Source organism: Natrix helvetica, assembly GCF_964273705.1.
Source record: "Natrix helvetica genome assembly, chromosome: 1".
Classification (NCBI taxonomy): Eukaryota; Metazoa; Chordata; class Lepidosauria; order Squamata; family Natricidae; genus Natrix; species Natrix helvetica.
This window is the reverse complement of record NC_138548.1, coordinates 77,087,360-77,100,070: the sequence shown is the minus strand read 5'-3', so window position 1 is coordinate 77,100,070 and position 12,711 is coordinate 77,087,360. Positions and strand designations below refer to the sequence as shown.

At 38.1% G+C, this 12,711-nt stretch overlaps 1 protein-coding gene across 5 annotated transcripts in view; it reads left to right on the top strand.

Annotated features, from left to right (window-relative positions):
• Positions 1 to 12,711, top strand: part of RAD51B (RAD51 paralog B) — a 363,878-nt gene that overhangs the window by 181,604 nt on the left and 169,563 nt on the right. For all 5 annotated transcript variants that reach the window (XM_081937734.1, XM_081937737.1, XM_081937736.1 and 2 more), the window contains exon 10: positions 8,450 to 8,528. In XM_081937734.1, the coding sequence (XP_081793860.1) occupies positions 8,450 to 8,528 (79 nt within the window). The remainder of the gene's footprint in view (positions 1 to 8,449; positions 8,529 to 12,711) is intronic.

The following is a 12,711-nucleotide window of genomic DNA, read 5'->3' as shown; positions in this document are numbered from 1 at the left end:
CATGGGAACAGATAGCCATGGACTTGCTGGACAGCCAAGAGAACAAGGTCATTTGGATAATAGACCTGTTCTCCAAGCAGGCTCATTTTGTAGCATGTACCGGCCTTCCATCTGCCAGGAAGCTGGCCACATTGTTTATTACCATGTCTATGGACTCCATGGCATCCCTAAAAGGATAATTTCAGACAGGGAAGTGCAATTCACTGCCCGGTTCTGGCGTAGATTCGTGGCAATGGTGGTGTCTTCACAGGAACTTAGTACAGCTTTCCACCCCACGACAAATGGTGCAGTGGAGAGGGCAAACGCGATGGTGGAGCGCTACTTGAGATGTTATGTCCAGTACCAACAGACTGATTGGCCTGAACTCCTCCCCTTTGCAGAAGTTGCATATAACAATGCAGTGCACAAAAGTACGGGGTTTACCCCATTCCATGTGGCCACAGGGCAGGAGTTCATTCCAATTCCAGAGTGTCCTCAAGTGCATCTCGATGATACGAGATCGCAGGAGTGGATAGCCCGGATGCAAAAAGTTTGGAAAGTGGTGAGGGATGCATTATGTCACTCTTTTTCCACATATGAAAAGAGTGTCGATAAAAGGCGGAAGGCACAAGGCCCTTTCCGTGTAGGCCAGAGGGTATACCTCTCCACTAAATATCTCAGTCTGCCGTTGCCATGTAAGAAACTCCGGCCCAAATTCATTGGGCCTTTCCCAATTGTGCAAGTTATTAACCTGGTCACAGTGCAGCTAAAACTCCCCCCTCTACTGTGGAAAACACATCGAGTCTTCCACTGTAGCCTGCTCCAATCAGTCCAGGCCTCTGATATCAGAGGAGACCCGCTACGGCTGCCAGCCCCAGTTACTGTAGATGGGGAACAGCACTATATAGTGCAAGATATACTAGATTCCAGGTTCCACAGGGAACAGTTACAATAGCTTATTTTATGGAAAAGTTATCCCCTGTCAGAGGCATCTTTGGTTCATAACAAGGACTGTAGGACACCCCACCTGGTAGCAAGATTCCACCGCAGACATCCCACAAAACCAGGGGAAAGGGCTCCTTCAACTCCTAACTAACTGTAATTCGTAGCTCCCCAGATGCTGTCTCTGTGGTAGGGGAGCCGTATGTTAGCTCCGGCCAGTTAAGAGGCCTGGAGCTGCCATTCAGGGGAGAAAGCTGGGCCAGCTGCCAAGATGCACTGTCCCACCTACACAAACTGAAGAAATTCATGCTAACAATCCATGATTAATTGCCGGGTGGTTTCGTTCTGGGTCACAAGGTGATAGGTGTGCATATGTGCGAGGTGCGGCTTATCTTAATTACCAATGTAGCTATAAAAGGTGGTGGGAAGGACAGGGTAGCAGCTCTGACAATTTATTCATTGCCTTAGTGCTTTGTTGGTCAGTTCGTGCCAAAGGAAGAATACAATCTGCATTTCAAACCGTTCCTGTGTGTGGCTGGTTTCATTATCCCTTCGGAACCTGACACTTAGTTTTGAGTGACTTTATGTCATTTTTATGCATGGATTTTTTTTATAAAAGTTTTTTTTTATTTTTAATTTTCAAAACAAACACAACACATAAAATCTTCCTTCTTTACATACTGTAGAAAGTGTATCAGTTGGTTACAAAAGACTTTCGTGCATCTCTTCCCACAGTCATCAAGCATAATTCATATTAACTCAAGTATTTTAACTCAAATATTTCTACATGTTACTGTCATTATACCTCCATTTTCATTTGACTATAATTGTTTAAACGTCCTTCATCATAAAATATACCAAGATTTATACATAACCACATACTGGCACTTCATTTACTATTTCTAAAATCCTCCAATGACACTAAATCCTTATGTCCTATTCTAGCTAAACATCCATAATATTTAATAACAACGTTTTCTGTCCTTCTTTCCAAATCACTGTTTACAATTTACATCCCGTTTCCTTATGTTGTACCCATACATATATATATACGTTATTATCATTATCCCTCCTTATTTGACTATATCCTTTATGCATGGACTTTTATTGGTCTGTACATTTTAATGTATGTTGATTTGGTTTCAGGCTACAGTATAAAGCAATGAATAAATCAATAAAGACAATAAAGCAATGAATAATCCCATTTTCTTTTTGCTATCACAATTTGTCATTGAAATCAACTCAGCATATGAAACTAAAATATAATTACATTAAAGCATGAACAATTGTCTGTAAACATTTGCAAGTGAGGACTCTGATACTCATTTAACTTCATATCCTTTTATGATGGAAATCAGCCATTTCAATGCTATGTTCATAAACAACCCTCCAGAGCAAGCATGGTTTTTTTTATCTTGTTTCAGTCATTTATTTATTACAATTTTCTGGCTACCCTTCACCTGTCTTTGATGTACTTTTATAATGGTTTAATTCCATTTGAAACATATATGCTGTTATGTTGAACTGACTGGAACGGAAACTTGCACTTTGTGGATAGCGTTGTTTGTTTTGTTTTAATTATACTATTAATTCTTAATCCTGTCCTTACATCTGAAGGTTTTATATCTTAGTAAAGAACTGTCCCATAAGATAACTTTAATAATACATGTCCTTTGTTGGTTTTGTTCCTCTGAGGTAAAATAAAAAGTAAAGGCCTCTTTGAGTTGGATTCTACTTCTTGGCAATAATAAAGTAACGATTTGCCATTACTGCCTTTTCAGTCTAGTTTATACATATAAAATTATCCAGTGATAATCATCTTTTGGGTACTGTCTCCTTATGCCTGCAGTTAAGTGCATATTTGAATGCTCCTCCAACACCAAAAATTCAGTTCAATTGTAAAGTTATTGTATACTGGTGGAGGGAGGGAGGGAGAAGAGAAATCTGTGTTATGTCTTCCTGCTTGACATCTTGGATGTCCATTCAGAGAGATATTTTTATATGCTGGAACTGTTTGTAATATTACTTTCCACATAGTTTGAAATGGTTTGGTAAAATTGTTTTTTTCTTATTTATTTATTTACTTACCTACCTGCCTACCTACTTACTTACTTACTTGTTTGTTTGTTTGTTTGTTTGTTTGTTTGTTTATTATTTCACACTCCTGAACCACCAAAGACAAAGGGAGGGCTCTCATGGCACTAACCAACCCCACAACTGTGTGCTCCTTTGGGCTCCTCACACAAGGCCACAGAGCCATCTTTTTGGTTATTTTTCTGAAAATGTAGCTGGATGCTTTTTCCTTTGGCAATAGTCCAATTAATAACATGTACCTCTTTTCTAAAATTACTTGAATTGTTAAGAGCTGCAATAGCTGTTGCAGTCTTATTTGTATGGGGATGGCAGCAAAATTATATCAATTAGTGTGATGTATCTTAAAGAGGATACAGGTAGATCTTGCTTAATGACTCTAATGGGAACTGGAATTTCTGTCACTAAGTGAAGCAGTCATTAGGTGAAATATCACATGGCCACATCACTTAGTGACAGCAGTTGTGGAAGTCCCCAGTGCAGTTGTTAGGCCCTGCAACAGCCATAACTTCAAGAACCAGTCTTAATTATCATTGTTCAGCACCATCATAACTTCAAACAGTTGCTGAATGAATGTTCATTAAAGGAATTCAAGAGTGTAATTGCCACAGTCAGAGCTAATTGAACAGCAATTCATACAGAAAACAGAGCTTTCTGTTCAAGTCTTGTGAAGTGGTAGAAGTGCACTTATTTTATATCCCAGAAAGCATGTTACTGGTATGCATTTGCCATTGCAAAAAACTTCCCCAAATTAAAGACATTACAACACATTAAATAAGATAGTAATGTTATTACTATGGACAGTAATATAACACAATCACCAAAAGATTATTCAGTAGAAAATGTTGCAGAAAAAGTATATATTTGCACCCACTGTCCTCTGCTACAGATGATAGAAGAGGATAATACATCAGTTAGACTATACACATCTTCTTGGGTGCTTGCCAAGTACTGTGTCCTACCTGAATATTTACATTAAAAAGCCTTTCAATTAAGGAAGGGGCATATTGCAAACCTTTTTATTGTCAATAATGCTTCTGAGACTCAGTTCTGTCCAAAAAGCTTTCAGCAAGGAAAGAAAGAAAGAGAGGGAAGGGGGAGCGAGGGGAGGGAGGAAGGAAGGAAGGAAGGAAGATGGGTGACTGAACTGCAGGCCAATGTATATTTGAAAGTATGTCCACCTGTTCAGGGAAACAGCAACAGTAAATAGGAATAGTACAGAGCATGGGTGTCAAACTCACCAAATCTCATTGCCATCACATGACGTTTCGTGACATTTTTTTCCCCATCGCAGAGCTGGGGTGGGCATGGCCTACACATGATGCATCTGACTCTCAAGCCACCAGTTTAACACCCCTGATACAGAGCATTCTGCATGAAACTAAACTATAGGCAGTAGCATGCAGTATAATTTTCAGTGCCCTTTCAGTGTCTCTTTTGTGAAATGTTTTCATAACATGATCACAATATTCCAAGATATGCTCACCAATCCAGACGACTGGAGAACTCTTCCATCGTATTTAAAATAAAGTGGTTTGACTGTGGAGTAGAAGTTGATTTGTTCCCCAAGCAAATAGCTGTTCAAAGTTACAATACACTGAATGAGGACGTTTACAGCTGGTTGTAGTGGCAGCTGTCACAGTGTCCCTGCAGCCAGGTGATCTCAAATCTGATGCTTGGCAACCAGCTCACAGTCGTGACTGTTGCAGCATCCTGCAGTCATGTGATTGCCATTTGCACCTTTTCATGAATAGATCTGAGTAGACCATCTTTCCTGAGTAGACCACCTTTCAACCAATAAAGTCAATAGGGAATATGGTGGGAGGTGGCAATCTAAAAACTTGTGAGCTTCAGCTAATAACCACAACTGGTACTTCAGTTATAATTTCATGACATTTCTCAGTGTCATGGTTCCTGGACTCAATTGTTGCCATTAACTGAGAACTACCTCTAAAGCAGGGATTTTGTAGTGATAATTCTTTGTTGCTGGCAACTGCTTCGAACAGCAGAACAGGATAAGTAAAGGCTATATACTCTTGGACATCAGCATATGGATAACATTAGAATCAAATTGACTACATAATAGGAAACAGAAGTTAGAAAAAATACATTACATTTAGCTAGGGCATTTCCAGGTACATATTGTGAAACAGTCCATGTAGATTTCAAATATATAGATTAAATTTAGCAAATTAAAGTTATTAGGTGTTTCAGGAAGACATACAATAAAAACATAATATAAATTAGGCAACCTATTATCCATTGGGTCATTGTTCCAGAATATTGCCAAAATAGAGAAAGAGAATGATCACAGGCAGGCAAAAAAGCAGTGGAAGCAAGAGCAACTTCCAACTTCCTTCTGGCTTCCCCATTGACTTTCCTTGTGAGAAGCTGGCAGAGAGTTTGGAAATGGCTGATACAGCCACACCTTTGCTAAATTTCAATCTCATGTGAGTAAAGGGTCCTGGATTTCAGACCCATTGAGGTACATTGATTCAAAAATTGTTGCCATATTGTCATCATTTTGCCCAGTTGAAGGCTGCAGACATACAGGAGAGTTTTAGTAGCATAGAAGACAAGCTGTGCCCCACTGAGTCATTGTTTCAGAGAAATTGTCTTACCTAAACAGAAACAGAATGATTGTGCGTGCGCAAAAAAGGAACAGGAGTGATTCCTGACTTCTGGTTGGCTTTCCCATTGAGTTTCCTTGTGGGAAACTGGCAGGGAGACCAGAAATCTCTGTTCCTTCCTTGAGAGTGCAAGAAGTGCAGATCAGGAACAGTTCACAGGTTGGGAAGGTTGGCACATGGACATACTCAACAAGTGTTGTATGTTGCATAGGTCAGGGAAGGGTTGCCAGGGATAGCACAGGTCAGGGAAGCACAAGGTGGCATGGGCCAGGAAGGGTAAGGAGTATGATAAGGATACATATTATTGGCATATCTGTTTAATTCCTGTAGTAAATATAATAATGTTAGACTAAAAAAGCAATTATGCTTGACAAAGTTGCAGGAACTAAAAGGGAAAGACACAGATATAGACAAGATCAAGGATATTGTTGGAACGCCCCTGGAAGTTCTGTGGATTATCTCTGGGATGGGTTGAGGTGAAGGCCATTTGTCTATAGAGTCAGCAAGAGTTGGACCCAACTTGATGACACTTAACTATTGAAACTATATGAACATAACAGCCTTAGTAAGACCCTCACTTTTCAGTAAAGATTTCTGCATTATAGACATATTTTTCAAGGATTGTCTTGATCCTGATGACAGAGTTGCCTCTTTCTTTGAAGGAAGTATGGTAACTTGCCCTAAGGAAGGGAAAACGCTTACATTGCAGGTTTACACCAGCAAGCATGTCATTGCATTTGCCTCCTGTCCAGGGCTTTGCTGGCATTACATTACTCAAAGCAAACCACTGACATTGGTTCCTAAACTAGTTCTTGCTTTGTTGTGTGGGCTAGCAGATGTTAGATATAAATTGAAAGAGGTTGTTTGTGAGGACAACTCTACAGATGTAGCTTCAAGTAAAATCTGGCATACTTTTTCAATCCTGGAAGTAGCCCAAGCTCTCCTGTCTTAACACCATATTCAATAGTTGTAATTCTTCCTACCCCCCAATGTTAAAGTCAGTCATTTATCTTTCCTCTCCACATTAGTCTTCAGGTGGACTGTCTGCCATATTTTATTTTTTAATTATGCTATGAACATTTATTAAAGAAAGTATACATTCATCACTTAAAATAAAAGGAACATTCATCAAACCTGTCCCCAATATCATTATAAATTCCAGCCAATTATCTCTGAGAACAGCTCAGCACTGCAAACTGAATTGTTTTCTTTCTGTTGAAACTTAGAGAGGAATTAAAGTCCTCTTTGTTAGATATACCCAGTTCCTTTGTTAGACATACACAGTTCCTGCAACCGTTCATCATATGTTGTAGCTTCCAGACCCCTAATAATCTTTATAATTCTTCTCTGTACTCTTTCACATGTCTGCACATCTTTTTTGGATTGGGTTGACCATTACTAGACACAGAATTCAAAATGGTCTTATCAAGGCAGTATATAATGCTACTAATGCTTCATGTGATCTTGATACTATTCCTCTGTTAATGCAGCCTAGGACTGCATTGGCTTTTTTGTGTGTGTGGCAGCTGTGGCACACTGCTGGGTTTATACTTAAGTGGTTGTCCACTAGAACTTCTAGATCCCTCTCACAGTTACTGCTGTTGAGCCAATATCATCTACCTTTGCATATGTTTTTTCTTGCCTAAGTGTAAACCATACTTTTTTCACCACTGAATTGTGTTTTGTTGGATAGTGCCCAGTGGTCAAGTCTGTCAAAATCAATCTGGATTTTGGCACTGTGTTCTAAAGTGTTGACTATTCTGCCCCACATAGTGTTGCCTGCAAATTTGATAAGTTCCCCTTCTATTATCTAAATCATTTGTGAATAAGTTGAAGATTACGATGGCCTAAGACAGAGCCTTGGGGGTACCTTACTTCATATTTCCTTCCATGTAGATTTAGCTCCATTGCATACATAAAAATGAAGACAGTACTATGGCCTGGTGTATTTTCTTTGTCTTTACAAAATGGGTATGACATCACTATTAATTGAAACAGAGTTCTGAAAGAACCAAGAGTGTGCTTTGGATCAGCAACCTTGTTAAGTGGTGCCCTTAGGGTTACAAAGTTGGAAATGCCACTGTGAAAACCACAGACTAGGAAATTGTTTTTCAGTGTCTTTCCTTTTTTCCCCTGAGGCAGAAATGAGTGAGGAAATCTGCTTCACATTTGGAATGCATACACATTTAGCAGAAATGGCAGCAATAGAATCTCTTTAGAATCTCATAAATTATCAACATCTCTCTAGAATTTATAGAGAGTTTATAAGATAGGGGCTGCTTTGTTTGTGTTGCTTTTATGCTAAAACAGTGTTTCTCAAACTTGGCGACTTTAAGTCCTGTGGACTTCAACTCCCAGAATCCCCCAGCCAGCATAGCTGGCTGGGGAATTCTGGGAGTTGAAGTCCACAGGACTTAAAGTCGCCAAGTTTGAGAAACACTGTGCTAAAACATGGATGTTTGACTACAAATGACTAGGAGTGATTCTAGATTCTTACTTCTGAGAACTCCTGTGTAGGATCTCATTGTACCATATTCTTTCTTGGTTTTCATCTTCATGCAGGGTTGATTAAACGCATCCCCTATTGTGTATTTCAGCAAAATAAATAAAAGATTATATTAAGACAATGTTGAACTTTGGAAAGTTTAAATCAATAAATAGAACCTAAAGTAAGTTTTCATGAATGGTGGAACAATCTCTTTGTAGAGCCAGTATGAGAAACTATATTAGAAGTACTGTTTACCCAGCTGACCACTGGACACCTTAATAATCACTATACCATATGCGGTTTCATTTTGTTTTTGCAGATCCTGGTTGCTAAGACCCCTATTGCTCCATTGACATCTTTCCTATACATTATTGAAAATTCTGGTTTGGTTCTCCAAGGTAAGACTACGATAAAATGAGCTTTTTCTTACTGTAGTTAATGTGCTGAGGGAAGTAAGTGCTTAAAGCTGCTTTTCTCAGCCTGGTACTCTCCACATGTTTAATTTGAGCTCCCTGAATTCAACAAAACTATTTTCCGGAGAAAATGGGAATTGGTTCAACCCTGGAAAGTTTCAGACTGAAGAACATAAATCTTAGTTGAATCTAGTCCTTTTTAACTGAATTTGGTAAATGTTTCACATTAGGCAAGTCAATATTGGGCATTTTATATTGATCTTTTCTGAATTCTTGTACCTATGGATGTTCCTGAAACAAAAATAAATTTAATTGGGGCAGTAGTGAGTGAGAGAGTTGAGTAGCCACATAAATGTTCTTGAATAAATAAAGATGGGTGTATGGTTGTATCAGATACGATTAACAATCTGTTGCTTTTACAATAATAGTGGATCATATGTAAGAGTTGATCTTGGAGAGGTGTCTTAGTGTTTCAGTGTTCAGGGAAAAAAGTTGATTGTGTAATAATCTAGGTATACCATCTAAATGTGTGATATATTTGATTGAAATTATAATCGTAAAACACCTCATGTGTGCACATACATTTCTGAACTTTTGCTTTATCTCTGAAATGTTTTCCTGTTGTTTGTTTTCTACATGAATGAGTTACTGTGAAATATATTTTCTGCTTTCAAAACTTTAACGAAATCACAGTACTGTTGAATTATGAGTGGGTTGTTCAGATATTATTTACACTTCAGCTTTATGTCAAATGAGCTTTGGGTTCCACATTTTACAAGTGGGATGTGATATCCAAAATAAGAGATCCTGTAACTGAACTCAGAATTTCCCTGGCTATTCAGCTGAAACCATCTTATTTATAAGAAGAGCTGATTAAATAGATCATATATTTAAACAAATGTGAGATTCCTCTATTAAGATGCTAACTCATACAGACATTGAGAAAAGCAGAATATTTTATAGAGACTGGTGTTAATGCTTTCTATTAGAAATCAAGCAAGGACACTTTAGGCCTTTAGCACTATCAAGTTACGCATCCTTGAGTTGACAGAAAAGTACACCTATGTGAAATTGACTATTCCCATGGCTAATCTCTGTCAAACCTCTGTCTCCCAGCTGCCAACCACCTGAAAATTCTCTAAAATACTATGTGACAAAGCTTAACACATTTTACCTATCCGAGGCTGCCCAACAGAGAAAAAAAATATGATAAACCTGTCTCACTCATGGGCTGAGGATGAGATGAAGACAACATCATAAGGGCCTGGCAAAACAAAGAAATTTGCCAGGGCATATTTGTGGTGTGATTAGAGCACATGGGAATACAATGTATTTATCAGTATCAAATTGTTTATTATCTTTTGATGTACATTCTTTATGTTGGTTTGGCAACTACGTGGATAATCCCTACAGTTTTCAAAAGTAGTTTACCATTGCCAGCTTCCTAGCGCCAAAACTCCAATGTCACCCAGCTAGTTTCATGGCTCAAGCGGGACTAAAATTCACAGTCTCCCACAGCCTAATGCTTTAACCACTATATCAATCTGTGATATTGCTGTGTCTTTTTTATAGTCTTATACCTGAGTGCAGTATAAAAGACAAAAAAAATCAGAATACAGTTAAATATTGGCAACAATCAACTCTATAGAATAGGTTTGTGAGCCGCAAATCTGCTGCTGATTTTACCACATATAGAGGTAAGAAAAAGAAAGTATGCAAATAATAAATACACAGGGGTGGTTTTTATTTTCCAGCTATCTTAAGAAAGTAGGAAGCTTTATGAAAATGAGAGTCATTTTGAAATTGAAAAATGTGTTGAGAGGAGTTAGATAGAAACTGTTCTCTATGCTGGTGGCAGTGGAGCATTTTTGTGGTAATGAATGGATTCTGTTCCACCGGCTGACTGCAGGAGCAACATTTTCATTGATTCTCTATGGTGAGAGTCAGTCAGTGTCAGGAGAAGAGTACATTCAAAGCATATGACAAAGGAACAAGTAGACGAGTGTGGGAACTGGTGAAGAACAACTGTCTGAAAAATGAAGTGGAGGGGGGAGACGAATCCCATCATCATTCTGCTAATCAGGAGGCCATAAAGAATTTGATGTTAGAAAACTTACCTGAAATTTCTTTTATGGTGGAAAGTTGGAAGGAGGCTCAAAAAAATGGTGGGAGGTAAAAAAAGATTGATTTAACAGTTTTGCAGGCAATTCCCCCTGCCATCTCTAGGGGATTAAGAGATGGGGTGAAGTCAGGCTGCAGGTTGTTCTCCTCTTTTTGTTCTTTGGCTTGGTGGTTAATAAACCACCAAGACAGGATGAGTAGTTAGGGATTTCACTGACTGCTATTTGATGCAGTTTGAGAGGCTCCTCTGCTATTGTTACAGTTAAAATAGAAAGCGGAACTGTTCTTCATTTGCAAAAAGTTTCCATAGTCCCAGGCTGAGAGTGAAAAAGCTATTAACATGGTAATGCAGCCCCATTCAGGGAGTGCATCAAAATCCCCTTTGTTGATGTAAATTGCTGCTGTATTGCCTGGTCTCTTTGGATCTCATGGTCTAGGTACAAGCACAAAAAAAATGTTTAGTGAGAAGGGAAAACTCCACCTCTTATATCATTTTAGCAGATTGCCAAAAGGACCAAGAGCACTGCAGTGAGAGAGTTCTATGCCTTTGTAAACCTGAAGTACTCGGGTGGTGAAAAGAATCCAATTATTCAGTCCCTCTTTTATTGGACCTTTCAATCTTGAGAAATGCTGCTCAACAATTTGGAAACAAGGATGGCTGGTCAAAGGCTTGAGTTAGATTTGGAACCATGTTTCAAATGCGAACAAGGGAAAAGATAAGAAGCAGCAGTGAGTCTTACAGGAATTCACTAATGCTGCAGAATTCTGGCTTTTAGAATTCTAATTTTGTAAGTATGGTGATTTATATGAAGGGACAAATGAAAAGCCTGGTGGTGTGTTTGGTTCTTCTTTTTTTTTTGGTACATTGCTGACCATATCCTCTTATTTGGAACTAAACAGTGTCATTTGAACACTGCAAGAGTATCCAGTTCTGAATAAAACTGATCTTTGATTAAACCCATAAAAATATAATTGTGCTCCATGTTCATGTCTCTGTTTGTTCCCATTGAGTCTGATTTAGTGAGACTAAATGTGTAGATACAGACCTGCTTCCCCTTCAAGTCTAGGAAATTGCTTTGCAGTTCTACTTCTGTTTTTTTATATATATTTTGTTCAACAAAAGCTCTTTTTTATTCATTAGTCAAATTTGATTCTATTGATGGGATACACATAAGAATAGCTTAGTTCAACCATCCCCATTGTACTGAAAAAAGAAATATGTTTATATCAGGAAAGGAAAAAGATGTGATAAATTTCTGGAATGTGGAGTGAAAGTTTTAATTTTAAGATGTCCTATTTTTAATTGTAGAACCAACATTGAGCAGAATTTTTTAAAACATTTCGGTCATAATGGCAATCTTTGTGAAATCTTATACGAGAGTTAGTTCTGAGTAGCTCAAATGTAAATGTAATCTGATTTTAATTTAGGGATTATTCTATTGAGAGAGATTGTATAGCACACTTGATTTATTATATTAACTTGTAGAGATGGAAAATGTAATTTTCAGGAATTGAAAGTATTATTTTACTTACCAGTGATCCCAACTGTGACAAATCAGGTGTGTTCCATTTGAAGTTTTGAAGAAGTAGTTTGTAACCTATCTGACTAAGTGAGTCTGTTCGCTGCCAAACTCCTACAGAGGTTTATGGTGACTGCAGTATGAACTCTCCTAATGTCTGCCCACATTTTTTTCTTCTAATTCTCTTTGTTCTCATATCATATTCACAGGATATATTTCTCTCTCACGTCATTTCTCACCAAAATCTCTTAACAAAATTTAAATAGCATCAGCATTGCTGGTATACATTTTTAGTGCTACCTTGGTACTCATCATTAATTGGTTCCAGAAGACGCAATGAGTACCAAAAACAATGAGTACCAAACAAGTTTTTCCCATAAGGAATAATGTAGTGAGTCACAAGGCAGCTGACACTGAATAGTTCTAGCTTGTACGTTGAGTATCAAACAATGAGTACTGGGACAAAAATTTTATGTCAAAATGCGTTGAGTACCAAATTTGATACGTTTCAAAGCAGCTGAGTACCA